The 15,643-nt window shown below is 39.2% G+C and overlaps 1 protein-coding gene across 3 annotated transcripts in view; it reads left to right on the top strand.

Moving 5' to 3' along the window:
• The window catches only part of SLIT2 (slit guidance ligand 2), a 337,575-nt gene extending 323,960 nt beyond the window's left edge, over positions 1–13,615 (top strand). For all 3 annotated transcript variants that reach the window (XM_081054248.1, XM_081054247.1, XM_081054246.1), the window contains 4 exons: positions 3,349–3,503; positions 10,054–10,345; positions 10,544–10,755; positions 11,840–13,615. In XM_081054248.1, coding sequence (XP_080910374.1) covers positions 3,349–3,503; positions 10,054–10,345; positions 10,544–10,755; positions 11,840–12,081 — 901 coding nt within the window. In that variant the 3' untranslated portion in view covers positions 12,082–13,615. The remainder of the gene's footprint in view (positions 1–3,348; positions 3,504–10,053; positions 10,346–10,543; positions 10,756–11,839) is intronic.
• The last annotated feature ends 2,028 nt before the right edge of the window (positions 13,616–15,643 follow it).

The raw sequence follows: 15,643 nt of genomic DNA, 5'->3' as shown, positions 1-15,643 counted from the left end.
AATAGAACCCAAATCCAAATTGCATATCTGTGTACTCCAGATGAATTCTCATAACCTTCAAACTCTCATGATATCACGTATTTTTTTTTTTACAATTCCTTAATTTTCAGTAAATGTATCTGTCAAGTTGTACCACCATCATATAAGGTTATTTTCTGCAGAACTTTATTCCTGGGCTATTTAGGAGAGAAATCACTTATTAAAGGCTGATTAGCGATGAGAACACATGATTGTATAGTACTAGGTACTCCTCAGGTGTTTTATTGTAAAAATGGTGCATAATAATTAAAAGCACGTACTCTAGAACCAGTCAGCCTGGCTTCAAAGCTGTTTAGACACTGGCTCTGCCACCTGGAGTACCCTACTGCCCAATTCTTAGGGTTGTTATGGGTCTTTAAATGAGTTATTAATAATAATACATGTAGAGTTCTTAGAACAGTACCTGGCTCATATAGTATGTGCTGTATAATTCTTTAGTCATATCATTCACATTTCCCTGATGAGGAAAATAAGGCAGAGAAAAACTACCTGAAATCACTAATCTAATGTCACACATCTAATGAGACCTAAACTAGCTGAACAAGATTTATCTCCCAGTATTATCTTTCAGGATATGGCCACTGAAAAAAATCTAAATTTTTAAATAAAATGCATCCTTTAGATGTCCTGCCTGAAGAATGCTTGAAGCCTCTTGACTATTCTGTAACTGAAATCCAGTTAGTATTACACACAAAAAACACAAAAACTAAAAAAACTATATGTCATTCTTTGTACATCTCCCTTATATTCTAATCATTTAACATGTATTTGTTGAGCATTATTTACCAAACACTCTACTGAATACATTAAGGAGCAGGGGAGTAAGTACTACATGGTTCCTGCTTTAAAGAATCTTACTCAGTTGTACCTCATCAAATACCTTCAGCAACGATAACATGCCTGGATTGATTGTCTAAGACCGGCGTGAGACCAAGAACGCATTCCCCAGTACATAAGTGTTTTTTCTTTGCAATTATAAAGGAAAAGGGGGCCTTTGTTAATGTTTATGACTTATTCAAGGTCAATGCTCATAGAACATTCCTCTAATACCAGTTAGTTGTTTATGATCACAAAGGAAAAGCAATTGACCATTACCTTCTTCATGTATATCTTTAATTGAATGTTTTACGTAAAACTTTTAGTAATTTAAACGAGATATGACCCCAAAGAAGTTATTATATTTCTGCCAGTCATTAGTATTATCTTACAATAATTAAAAATAAAACTGGACAAATTTCTTCCCGAAAAAGATTTTGAAATAGTACTGGATTATTTAGGTGGTGGTGGTGGTGGTGGTGGTGGTGGTGGTGGTGGTGACAATGATAATGATACTAATATCTCACTTTGCACTTTTCCATATGCTGGATGCTTTGCTCTGCATTTAAAAAAAATCATTTCATATAGACCTCAAATTAACCATGAGAGGGATAACTATTTATTAGTATTTACCGAAGAGAAAACTGAAGTTTATTAGCAATTAAGCAACTTATCTGAAGTCAAACATTTAATAAATGCAAGATCAGGATTCAAATCCAAGCTCATCTGACACCAAAATCTGTATGCTTAACCAGTATTTAATATGACTATTCAACATGTCACCTTAGAAAACAGCCATATTTAAGGTCACTAATAGTTACTATGCATCTTAGAGAGTGATTTCCTTGTATATTATTCTTTCTGTTGATTTTAATGGTATCAATATTGGGATAATTAAATGTATAAAAGGAAGAAATACTGATCGGCATATCTAACATTGATTTTTTAAAAAATGATATTTGAGGCAGGTTAGCGAAGATCCCTGCACACGTGGGCTCTTCTAACCACTTAAAACAGGAGAAATTTAAATGTTTTCACAGTTCTGCAGAATACTGTATATTGTTCTCAAATCACAAAAACTTTCTATTCTACGTAGGCAAAAACTTTCTATTCTATGTAGGCAAAAAATGGAATGAGATTAGGCTTTTGTGGTGAGAACCTTGCAGAAAAGTCAGTACATTTTTCTGTTATTTTCCAGACTTGACCTATCTGCAAATTTAAATATATCAGCATCTGGAAATTTAAGCAAATACTTTGTGTAAAAATATTAGGTATTCACAATCGCTCTATCGTGTGCTCTCATGTTTCCATTTTTGATCCTTTATTGCAATCTTTGCAGTCAATATACTAGTATTTTAGCTCTTTAATATTCACTATTTGCTTTTGGCCCCAACTTGCGTTATGCCATATTTTGCCTCTACAGTAACCAGTGAGCATATTCCTGACACTTAACTGTGTCTGATCCTGTTTTCTTCATTAGTCCTGTTTCACCGGTTCTGTTTTCATCTTCACCTGTCGAAACACTCCTGTTAGATTTACAACCACACTCTAAAACTGTATAGCACCTACTTACTAATTGTACCTAACTTCGTCTTATTTTTTGTCCTCATTTTTCATTTACCTCAGTTTCTTAATCTCCTTGTTTTTATCCATTTTATGAATTTCCATAAGCTCCCTACATTTTTCTTTTTAGAACAATTGTTAGACCTGGTCCTATAAAGTTATAAAAGAGAAACTGAAGAACCACTGTCATCACTAGACTCCCTGGATATGACTATGTTAAGCTTTCTATTTAATCTGTTATTTCCAGCCCTCCATTGAAGACAGACTTCTTCACAGTAATATCATTTGATGGGTGGTCCTCTGAAAAATGCAAGAGTATAGTATTACTCTTGAATTTATACGGTGGTAGTTAAGTATATAATTCAAGAGTATAGTGTAAGAGTATATTATTAATCAATAAATTTTAAAAGGGCAATTCTACCAAGTTGGTTCTTACCATATTTGTATGTATGTTTGATTCTAATAAATCTTAATGTATCGTGTTGAAGAGAGTAGAAGCAAGTGATCTATAAACACTCATGTTCATGGAAGACAGTTGGCACAGGTGTAGGTTCCTTGTCTTCTAAATACATTTTGGAGTAATAGTATCTCAGTAAATGGAATTCTGTGGCATTTAAAAGCAAGTACATCAAGCGTATTCTGTAATATCTATGTGTGAGGAGAATGTGACTGGATAATGATCAAATGCACTCCTTTCCTCTTTACCCAGTGGAAGAATAAGCTTATTTTGCATCTGTTGCTAAGAAATAGAAATTGCATCTCCTTAAAATATCTTTTATTTTTAAATCAACTACTGGTTTTTGTCTTTATTGTTGTTAGATAGTTGTATCTTTTCCCTAGAAAGGCTTATTGGAGTTTATATTATAATTTCTTTAATGAAAAGAAAATAGAAGCATCACCTAAGTTTTTCGTTTGTTTGTTTGTTTGTAGCGTGGAGACGATCAATGATGGAAACTTTCACATTGTGGAACTACTTGCCCTGGATCAGAGTCTCTCCCTCTCTGTGGATGGAGGGAGCCCCAAAATCATCACCAACTTGTCAAAGCAGTCCACTCTGAATTTTGACTCTCCACTCTATGTAGGCGGTAAGCTCTCTTCCAAATCCAGTGGGTTCCCAGACTAATTCTGAAGTTGCTGGTGCCTGGCAGCATGGCAACTGACCAGTAGTGACCAGTCATTGAAAGATGGACGACTAGGAGAGTAAAGAAAGAGCCCTAGATGGGTGGTAAGGGACCATTTTATAAATCCAGCTCTGGTTTTAGCTAAATGTGTGGTTGGTGTAGAGTAGGACATTAGTATTTTTTTGTGTGGCTATCACATGCCAGGTGATTTACATATCATGTAATTTCATCTTATTATTTGATTTGGTTAGAAAGTTGGTGATCAGTCAAAAATGACAAACACTGTGAAGTTACATGACCACACCCCAACTCCCTTGAGGAGGCAAGCACTACCAGCCTCCATCAAATGTCACCTTGCTGGAATGTCTGGGCTACCATTTGATACCATGTTTCCCCGAAAATAAGACCTAGCCGGACCATAAGCTCTAATGTGTCTTTTGGAACAAAAATTAATATAAGACCCAGTGTTATATAATATCATATTTATTATATAAGATCCACTATTATATTTATTGTGTTATATTATATTGTATTGTATTGTATTATATTATATTATATTATATTTATTATATCATATTATATTATATTATTATATTATACCTGGTCTTATATAAGACCGGGTCTTATGTTGTATTAAAATAATACTGGGTCTTATATTAATTTTTGCTCCAAAAGATGCATTAGAGCTGATGGTCTGGCTAGGTTTATTTTCGGGGAAACACAGTAACTCATGTAGATGACAGTATAATTATTAATGAAATTGAATGAATGAATGAGCAAACTAAGTGTACAAACTGTATTCTTGTTTAGCTGTAACCTTAATGTTTATGAACAAGAGAGAGGTCTGGGAAGGTGGATTAGGGCTTGAAGTGATAAAGATTCTGGAGTTTATTTTCATTGAAGAAGTCAGATGAGTAAATAGATGAGGAAGGAAGTATAAGCAAAATTCTGAAGTAGCCCAGAGGAGAGGGCTTATACTTTTGCCCATTTCTGGAGAAGTCAATAAAAACTAGAGACAGAGAATTTCAAATTTAGGCAAAGGAGCAAGAAAGCATGTGATGTCGTATTGAGGGGCAATGAACCAAATCACATTGAATCAAGTTGAATGGACTGATAAAATTCACTAATTTTACAGATAAATTAGCTAAAGGTTTTGAACACGTCAATGTAATTCATTTCTTCACTGTCACAGACAGGTATTTTCATGAAATGCATGTCATTCCCTTGAAAATCGTAACCTTTGGCTGCTACATGGTTTTCTTAAGTCCTCAAAGCCTTCCCTGACGGCATTTTTTTTTTTTTGCAATTGTCCTGAATATCCAGAGCACTTCTGTTTTTAATAATTTCTGCTGTAGTAAACTCTTAACTTACTGATAGAATTTAATTGTTGTCAGCAATAGTTATCTCTTTGGTTCAATTCTGTAAATATTTATTGAACACCTCCCTTATGCTGAAAACTAAATTAATAGGTGCATGAAGGATATGCAGTTGAAGAAAATTACCTATCTTCTGTGCCCAGGGGAGTGGGGAAGGCAGACGTGTTTTCCAGTAATCGAATGCATCACATGTTGGGTCTGTGCAGCAAGATGACTGACCTAGATGCTTCATGGAAATCATAAGTATGAGATTCCTTAAAAGGCAGAAGCCTTCCATTCTCCCTGTGCAACAGTTAACAGCCGTTGCTTTGAGATGGGTGAAGCAAGGCGTGGGTTTACTTGTGGTCTAAAAGGAATTCTCTTTACTAAGCACATACTATGTGCTCAACACAAATACTTCTTTTTCAATCGTAATCCTCAGAGACTTTAGGAAGTAGGTGTGAGTTTTTTGTTCAACAGTCCTAAAGGGACAGTGTCAGGGACTTCACAAAACCAGTCCAAGTTCACAGAGCTATGAAGTGATAGCCACCTTATCTGAGTCCAGGTCTGTCTGACCCTAGAGCTACCTACATTGCTATTCACTTCTTAACATAGTGTGGAAAGAGAAGCAATCTAAGTTTTGTGGCTTTTTGTTGATGTCTGGATTTGTCCTTCACTTGATTTCATTATGCTTTCAGTAGAAACCATTTCATTAAATTGTTTGAAACCCCTTCAGAACGCAGTGAAAAGGGACCCTTTCCTTCCCACTCAGAGAGCAGTCTCAAGGATAATTCAGATTGAAGAGCTACAGGGCATTTGTAACACCATTACCCTGAATTCTGTCTAACAAAGGCAGGAGAACCTGAGTAAGCAAAGGAGAGCAAGGTAAACTAGCTCTCCTTTTTCTCCAAATTTGAAAACAGGGACGCTCCCCAAGGAGGACACAGAAGGTAATGCGTCCAGGCCTTAAGCCCCTTGAAGTATTCTCTAGCAAAGCAGGGAAGTAGCTTGACCTACCCTTTGGTTATCAACTACCTATGATACAGACTTTACTAAATACAAAACAATCTAATCCTTATGCTTTTCTGTGTAATATTCAAACCAGAATGTGTAGTATTACCTAATGGGATTTAAACAAAAAAGTTGTTTCTGTGTCTTGGCTACCAGGAATAATGCTGCAAGGAACATAGGGGTACATGTATCTTTACGAAAAACTGTTTTCAAATTTTTCAGGTAGATACCTAGAAGAGGGATTTCTAGGTCATATGGTAACTCTATTCTTAATTTTTTGAGGAGCCTCCATACTGTTTTCCGTAGTGGCAGTACCGATTTACATTTCCACCTACAGTGTATGAGGATTCCTTTTTCTCCACAGCCTTTCCAACACTTGTTACTATTTGTAACATTATCAACAGCCATTCTAATAGGTATGAGGTGGTATCTCTTTGTGGCTTTGATTTGCATTTCCCTCATAGCTAGTGATGTTGAGCATTTTTTTCATATATCTGTTGACCGTTTGTACATCTTCTTGGAGAAGCGTCTGTTTAGGTCTTCTGTACATTTTTTAATGGGATTGTTTTGTTTTTGTTTTTGTGTTTTTTTTTGTTTTTTGCTGTTGAATTGTGTGAGTTCTTCATATATTTTGGATATTAGCCCTTTATCGGAGGTGTTATTTGCAAATATCTTCTCCCATTTGGTTGGTTGCCTCTCTATTTTGTTGATGGTTTCTTCTGCTTTTTAATTAGATGTAGTCCCATTCATTTATTTTTGCTTTTATGTCCCTTGCCTGTAAGGTCAAATTCATAAAATCCTCTCCAAGACCAAAGTCTTTAAGTTCACCACAAAATTTTTCTTCTGTGTATTTTATTGTTTCAGGTCTTACATTTAGCAATTTTATCCATTTTGAGTTAATTTTTGTGTATGATGAGTTTCATTCTTTTGCATGTGGCTTTCCAATTCTCCCAGCACCATTTATTGAAGAGTCTTTCTTTTCTCCATTGGTTGTGGCTCCGTTGTCGAAAATTATTTGCCCATATACGTGTGGATTTATTTCTGGGTTCTGAGTTCTGTTGCATTGATCGGTGTATGTGTTTTTTGGCCAATACCATGCTGTTTTGATTTTTGTCACTTTTTAGTATAAATTGAAGATAAGAGGTATGATACCTTTGATGGATGATCGGATACAGAAGATGTGGTACATGTACACAATGGAATACTGCTTAGCCATAAGAAAAGATGAGACACTGTCATTTGCGACAACATGGTAGACTTTAAGAAGATCAGGCTAAGTTAAATAACTTAGAAAAAGTAAAGAAGCATATGATTTCACCCATATGTGGGATATAAAACAGAAAGTAACAAAAAAAAATCTCAGACAGCACAGTATGGTGGTTACCAGAGCGTAAGGGAAGTGGGGGGGGGGTGTAGAAGATGGTAAAGGGTGTCAAATGTATGGTGACGGGGTCAAATATAAGGAGAATTGACTTTGGGAGACAAACATAATGCATTACTCGTATACAGATGACTTATTAGGTTGGTGCAAAAGTAATTGCGGTTTAAAAGGTTAAAAATAATTGCAAAAACCAAAGTTACTTTTGCAGCAACCTAATATTATAGAATTGTACACTTGAAACTTATACAATTTTATTAACCAATGTCACACCAATAAATTTGATAATTTTTTTTTTAGAAAGTTAAGACCTGCACATAATGCATGTCACAAATGCCCCCATTCCACAGAGGACCTCAGCTTTGACACTTGGTCCCTTTATTGTCATTGAGCTCATGAATTATCTATTATTATAGATATAGTATATGTATATATTATACATTCTATAATTATCTATTGATTGATAGATTGATTGAATTCTGGCTCTGGCTCACAGCATAGAAAAAAGAATAAAATAAAAAAAAAGAAAAAATAACAGGGATCTACTTCTGCTTATTAATTAAGACCTAATTATCTAGTCAGACATGTGCCAAGCACATGGAAAGATTGACTGAGAATAGTCCTTGATTGTATGATATCCTATTAAAGTAAATATGTGTGTGATGTCTCAGTATTTTCATTCACAAATTACTATAATCCAAACTGGACCTTTTACAATTGTTAGCTTTGGGAATAAAAGGAATACATTCCCTCACTATTTCTCCTTGGTGTGGAATATCACTGGTCTGCATTTAGTCTTGACATGTGCATATATATGCGCTGTACTCCCATCAAAATGAGCTATTAAAGTATTTTTGGGAGACGTTCCTTTTTAACTTCCGAAGAAAGGACCATAAATAGTGGAAATTAAAGCCCATATATTTGTGATGGATGGATAAGATTAAATTAGAGGAATTTATTCCAGAGCCAGGAATTTCCTGTCACTAGTCCTCTCCTGGAAATGGCACATTTCATCTTTCTGACTCCATTCTACAAAGAGCCCAGTTTCCAAGGCCCGGTGGACACAGACTAAAAGCCTGCACTCCTAAAACTTCAACCCCGAGACGCCTAATTCAGAAACTGTCGAGGTGTGACCATGGACCACAGGTGACCACAGTCACCTGAGATGCATGTTATCACTTAGATTTCTGCACACCATTCCTTCCTCCCGGTCAGAATCTCAGGGTGGGGCCTGGGAGGCTGCCTTCTGAATACCCACTTCTGATGGTTCTTATGTGAACCAGCTTGGAAGCAACTGTTCTGGTCCATCCACTGACATTGGAACTGGGAAAGCCAAGCCCAAGTTCACACAGAACCGACAATACAGACTTTGACCTTTAGCCCAGTGGTTTTGTGCAGCCAGCTTGCTGACTTTGGTGCCTGTGGGAAAGCAAGCGGGGCTCCTTTGAATGGGAAAGAGGATGCTGCTGAGAGGCAGGGCCCAAAGAGAGCTGAGGTTCCTGGTCCTTAGAACCATTGAACCCCCTGGAGAATGAGAGCCGGGCTGTCCCCAGCCTAGACCCTCCATCCAGAAGCTCAGAGTCCAGGTACAGCGAGGGCATAGCACTGGAGAGGGAAGTCAGCTGCTCCGAAAGCCTCCTCCTGCCTCTGCATCTTCCTCTGTGACCTGGACGGTTGCCTTGTGTGGGATCCTATCCAGCAACTCTTTCAGGGTCTGGCTGAGGCCATGGAAAGATTCCTCAGTTTTTCCAAAAGAGGGTTACTAGACGACTGTCACTAGTGGAATGTGTGTATACAAAGATTGCACATTCTGCTTTTGGAGGAATTTCTTTTATATTCCCGATTTCTTAGAATATGAAGGCTTCACTCTCAATTAGCAAGAAAAAAAAATGATGTGAATGAGGTGCTGTCTGGATAGAAAGCCTGGGTGAGTGTTTCAGGGACTGACATCCATCACTGAACGTGGGACGTTGTCACTAGTGAGATGGATTAGGTGCTAACTTAGAATTTGGCTGGGCCGGGGTGAGTGGTCACCGTGAACCCCCGCTCTCACCCTTTGAATCTTGATGGACTGAACCGAGACTCTAGGGATTGCAGAGGCTCCTTTCTCTGCCTAATTCAAACTCGGTCTTACTGGGTGATACTGACTGTCCCTCCAAGCTCTGAGGGCACTGGACCCTTCACTATTAAGGGGCAAGATTGGTCAGGGGGTAGATTACTAACCCTGCTTCATGCAACTCCAGACTTCCAGGGGAGTGTGTCCAGGTTGGGGGCGAGTGGCTGTGCAGAGAGGAGGGAACACTAACCCTTCCCTCATCCCAATCTTGCCTTTAGGTACAGTAGCTCTGCTTTGTAGGTTTTATATGTTTATGTCTCCATGTAGGTTTGGTTAGAAACAATTATTAAAAATTAAAGATTGACCATCAGTGAACTAGGTTCTTTATTCTAGTTATTCGTGAGAATTGCCCGGAGCATCTTCTGAAAAACCAACACGGAGAAACACACATCTCTCCTCCCTCCCCCACCCTGCCCGGCAATCAGATCAGGAGGTCTGAGCTGAGGTCCCAAGCATCAGTATTTCTTCAGAGATCCCATGTGATTCTTACGTGCATCCCGGTTGAGACCCCTAGGCCTGGATGCTCGTGATATCCGTTTCTCTGAAAGAAGTATCCCGCAGACTGCCTCCCTGCTCGAAGAGCTGAGGGTCTGGGTGGCCAATAGCCAAGGAGCCCCCAAAGAGCCTGACCCCTGACCTCCTGTCCCTCCCCAGGCATGCCCGGGAAAAACAGCGTAGTCGCAGCTCTGCGCCAGGCCCCCGGGCACAACGGCACCAGCTTCCATGGTTGCATTAGGAACCTGTACATCAACAGTGAGCTGCAGGACTTCCGCAAGGTACCCATGCAGACCGGCATCCTGCCCGGCTGTGAGCCATGCCACAAGAAGGTGTGTGCCCACGGCACGTGCCAGGCCAGCCGTCAGTCGGGCTTCACCTGCGAGTGCGAGGAAGGATGGATGGGGCCCCTCTGTGACCAGAGGACCAATGACCCCTGTCTTGGAAATAAGTAAGTTTGGGCTACTTAATAGTTAAGCATACATCCCCTCGCTCTCAAAGCAAACCCTAAGAAAGGAAGGGAGGAGTGGAGGGAGGGAAGAGAAAATGTCAGCCCATTAGTACTATCTTGTATTCCTTCCATCATCCTCCCTCCATCCTTCTCCTGTCTGCTGACACATTTTCTTTCCTGCGTCGCTCGTCTCTGTAGGTGCGTGCATGGCACCTGCTTGCCCATCAATGCATTCTCCTACAGCTGTAAGTGCCTGGAGGGCCATGGGGGCGTCCTCTGCGATGAAGAAGAGGATCTGTTTAACCCCTGCCAAGCCATCAAGTGTAAGCATGGGAGATGCAGGCTCTCAGGACTGGGGCAGCCCTACTGTGAATGCAGCAGTGGATACACTGGGGACAGCTGTGATCGAGGTAAGCCAACCCAGCCGGGCACCAGCCTCTCTTGGAAAAGCAAGAGGGGGCTCCATCTTTGAAAAGAAAGAGAGAGCAACAGAAAGAAGGGAGTGATACGTGGCATGCCAAGTCTTTGCAAGACTTAGAGTTGCTGCTAGTGATCTATTTCCCTGTGGTATTAAGGTACTAGATGTGAAATGTCCTAAGCCTGCCCTGCGAGATTTTACATGGCTTTCAGATGTCTCCTTGCAGCTTGATTTGCTGTGAAAATACTCCTCCTTACCTTACATAGAAGCACACTTACTTTACTCCCTTCTTACTTTTACCTGCTGTTCTCATCCAAATATATTATTAATTCATCTTCTGGCACCGAGCAGAGGGAGCTAATAATTCTGCTCTAGTTTTAGGATAAAATCACCTGTGACCTTAGAATCAAACTGTTTTATCCCAGCAAATTGTGCAGGTGAGAGGGATGGAAAGGGGCTGACTTGTTAGCCCACCTTTCTCCTCCTGTGTCTGCGTGATCAGGACGCCCCTTGCTCCAGCTGGCGTGGATTTCATTGAGTGTATCAGAGGGACGAGACAAGGGGAATATGCCCATGGAAGCTTTAAGCAGGTGTCTCTTTTTGAACTAGCTCATACTAGGGTAATTTATGAGGCTAGTGGAGGGTTCCTTGTATTAAGTAACAGACTGAATGATATTAAACTTCAGATCTAATAAATTAAATCGCGTCCTCTCTGAAACTGCTCCCTGCGGTAAACAAAACCAGCTGTTCTGAGTATAAAAACAGAAGATGTGCATTTTCGCAATAAAGGAAAATATGTAGGACTCCAATTTTCTTGTCAGTCCAATAGCATAGTATTTATTGTTCACATACATAGTATCCACTCTGCTGAAAATAAAGGCCAAAAAGAAGCAGTTTTCAAAGCACAGAGGGCTGTGCCACCAGCCCATCATGTGTCATGTACACAACCTTGAAAATAGAGCTTACAAACTGGAAGCAAAAGCAACCCCTCCTGCAGTGAGTAGTGGATTCTTGGTCCCTCTGTGTGACTTATCCCGACTGCCCTTAAAATGTTTGTGCTTTCTGTTCTTCTCTAGAAATCTCTTGTCAAGGGGAACGGATAAGAGATTACTACCAAAAGCAGCAGGGCTATGCCGCCTGCCAAACCACCAAGAAGGTGTCGCGCCTGGAGTGCAGAGGGGGCTGTGCAGGTGGGCAGTGCTGTGGCCCGCTGAGGAGCAAGCGGCGGAAATACTCTTTTGAATGCACTGACGGGTCTTCCTTTGTGGGCGAGGTGGAGAAGGTGGTGAAGTGCGGCTGTACCAGGTGCTCCTCCTAACCGCCTCCCCACGGCTTTTGGTCTCGGGAAAATGTTGTCTGCGTCTTGACCACGTTGGACTAATTAATGCTTCATAGTGGAAATATTTGAAATATATTGTAAAATACAGAACAGACTTATTTTTATTATGAGACTAAAGACTTTTTTTCTGCATTTGCAAAAAACAAATTAAAAAAAAAATGCTTGAACCAAGGCTTCCCGGGCACTGGAGAAGTATGAAGGATGATTAGATCTGGAGGCACGACAGCAACAGATCCCATTCAGCTCGGGTTCACCTTTGCAACTTGCTGAAGACACGCTGAAGCACATGCAGGAGGAGGGAGGGGCAACCGCGCTGATATGAACTTGCCCAGAGCTGAATAGCCGTGTACCCTCGTCCCCATCCCTGTGGTTCATGGGGACAGACCAAGCACATGTGAGTGAGTGAGAACGAGGCTGAGGAATGGAGCTCCAGGATTCACAGACAGGACAAACGGATGAGAAACGTGGTGCAACATATTAAGTGTCCTGAAGAGCTGGGTTGCATTCAGGAGAGAAGATGGGAGTGCTAAAATTTTATCCTGTTTTTCAAATGTCAGCATGTTAGCAGAAGAAGCACACAAAAGTGTTTATCTACCGTTTTCCAGTATTAATTTTTTGTAATATAAATGATAAAGGAGATGATAAAGAACCAATAGATTATTGATAAATAAATTAGTAATAATATGAATTTTTGTTTCTATGAGTTCTAAACAGCCCTATACAGTATTCAGTTTCAATGAGAAATATTTATTGTATCAAAGTACATTGTACTTAACATTTTAGACCATCTTTTTGCTGTTTCTCGATGCTTTAATATATATTAATTTATAATTGTCCTGATATTTTTGTATATTTTTCAAACTTAAAAAAAAAAAATCAGGATGTTTTTTTTTGTTTTTTTTTTTGGCAAGTACTAACATAGGGTGTTATCTTGGGATAAATATATGTTGGTCTGTTTGTTTACTTTGCCATCTGACCACTGGTGTCACTGACCTACTGGCCTCATTCGGGACACCTGCAGAGCATGGGGAAAGTCTGTGTGTGACATGGTCACTGTACAGAAAGAAGTGGCCACTCTGCAACCTGTCCTTACAAAACGCAAATGCTGTGTAGCAATCGACACTAGAAAGTAGATCTTTTACAAATTAATATTCCCTTGACCTTTTTGGCCCTTGTTTGGTGGGTGGAGTGGCAAGAAGAAAAGGCTATAATGTCAAGAACTGTGATTTTTTTTCCCCCCAAACAATAAAGCTCCTTTATTACCTTAATGTCCCCATGTTAACATGTTTGCTGCTAAATTACAGTGTAGAATTAATAATGATTTATAGTGGACTGTGCTCTTCCCTTGTTAAAATCCCAGGGTACCCTGTAAAGATGCAGATGTTTCTTTCCAAAAACTTTTTTTACAGAGAAAATTAGATGTACATGTATAATTCAGTGTGCTTTGTCTTTCTCCAGACTAATATCAGTGACACTACTGATGTTTGTAAATTAAACAGATATTTACTTCATGAACAGCTTGGTGATTTTCTTAGAAAGGGCACAATATTTAGAGTTCCTTCCTTAAGAATTCCTTAACCAAAGTGACACAGAAAAAAGGAGAAGAGAACCATACTTTTTGTTGTCAGAAATTGATTTGACATCAGTATATTGTCACATCTGGGGAGTTGGGAATACCATATGAAAGAGATGGATTCAAAAACAGATTCTATGCTAAGAAAAAAAGTGCATATTCAATTAATTTCATCCCTAAAAAAGTATAAGGTGAAGTCTAACTAAACCCTGAATGGTATTTTTTGTTTTAATTTTTTTTTTTCACTGGGGAGTATTGGGGAACAGTGTGTTTTTCCAGGATCTATCAGTTCCAAGTCAAGCCGTTGTTTTCTATCGTTGTTTTTAACCTAGTTGTGGAGGGCACAGCTCACGGTTGCATGTGGGAATTAAAGCAGCAATCTTGGTGTTATGAGCACTGCTCTCTAACCAACTGAGCCAACCAGCTGCCCCAGGAACGGTAGTTTTTTGTTTCATTCTTTTTCTCTCAATCGCAACCAGATGGAAAACAGCAAAAGAGAAAGGGCCTTTCTCCACAGGCACTCTCAAACAGGAGCTGGTAATACCAAGGTACCATCCAGAACGGAAATAATATTGACTGGTTGGAATATTAATACTCACCCACCATGCTAAGATTTCTTCATTTCTATGTAAGAAAATTATGTGTGTATGTGCACACACACACACTTTCTCTCACAGACACAAATGTCCAATCATTTATTCACTCTTCTGTAAAATTTCTATCTACATTTTAATTATATGAATATTATGTAATCATTGTGAAACCCCCTTTTTTTAAATTCCCATTGCTTTCTTCTTTTTTTTCAAGAGTTGGAAAACATTCATTAAGCAAAGAAACATGTGCAAGGATGACGTGACTTAGATTTTTGTCTATATGTATGGGTTATCTGAATAGCCAGTGTTTTTTGAGGGCTTATTATAAAAAAGGCACTTATGCCAAGGGCTGTATATGAAATACCTCATTCAACTCTCACTCCAAACTGATGGGATTGTGTGCTTCCTATTTTACACAGGCATAAACGGCTCAAAAATGGAGCTGAGTTCTGCTTAAGCCCTTCAGATGTCTGCTCAGGACAAACAGGTGACACCTCAGTAACTAGTACCTTCTCCCAAGGGACGGTTAGGCCTTGGAGCTTTATGTCCATGGCACGATTATTCTCTCTACGGATCGTGTTGATCTAAGTCATGTAGATTAGAGGTGTTTTTTGTTGTTGTTGCCTTTTTGTTTTTAAGGGGGAAAAAAGTGAAATCTTAGTAGTTTAGGGACTGTATTCTTTCTCTTTCCTACTTATAAAGGCACAAAATAGAATTATGTTTGCCTGGGATTTGGGCTGAGTTAGCAAGTTTCTTAGGGGATAGTTTGCTTCATGATGGAACTGCTTTCTGCACATGAGCCCTTCTTGGAGAAAATCCGATAGCCAGATAATTACTAGCAAATGAGACAAATTAAGGGCAATCATTCACGTTATAAAAGCCTCCTTACTTATAAAGCCTTTACCGTAAGATTGCTTTATTCTACAACATTTCCGACAGATGCCAATATGTTGAAACAAGCAACCAGAAAAACAATTGCACGTTTCAAAATCAAAGTTACTACACAGAATAATGTACATTTGTCATCTGCAAACATAGAGTGATTAAACGCAAAACGTGATCCCTAATGTGTTTTCTTTTAAATTCTCACATAAGTGAAGCACCATCAGGATATATCACAGAGATCTGACATGTGTTCAATTTAATAAGATGTGTACATTGAATAATAACTATCTCAATCTTTGGAATTGTTTTCACCACAGACTTCCTGATATTATTTCTGAGCAATAATAGACTAACCCCAGTTTTAGAATTGCTCTGAGCATTTTCTCTTTTGGAAGGAGCAATTTGTCAGCAGCAATTCTCTCTGGAGAAATGATTGAAAGATAGTTAAAGATCTTGAGTGTTACAGTGTCATCTGCCTCCTAGAGTGACC

Source organism: Rhinolophus hipposideros (assembly GCF_964194185.1).
Source record: "Rhinolophus hipposideros genome assembly, chromosome: 1".
Taxonomy (NCBI): domain Eukaryota; kingdom Metazoa; phylum Chordata; class Mammalia; order Chiroptera; family Rhinolophidae; genus Rhinolophus; species Rhinolophus hipposideros.
Note: the sequence above shows the minus strand (reverse complement) of the source record. Positions and strands in the feature narration are given on the sequence as shown.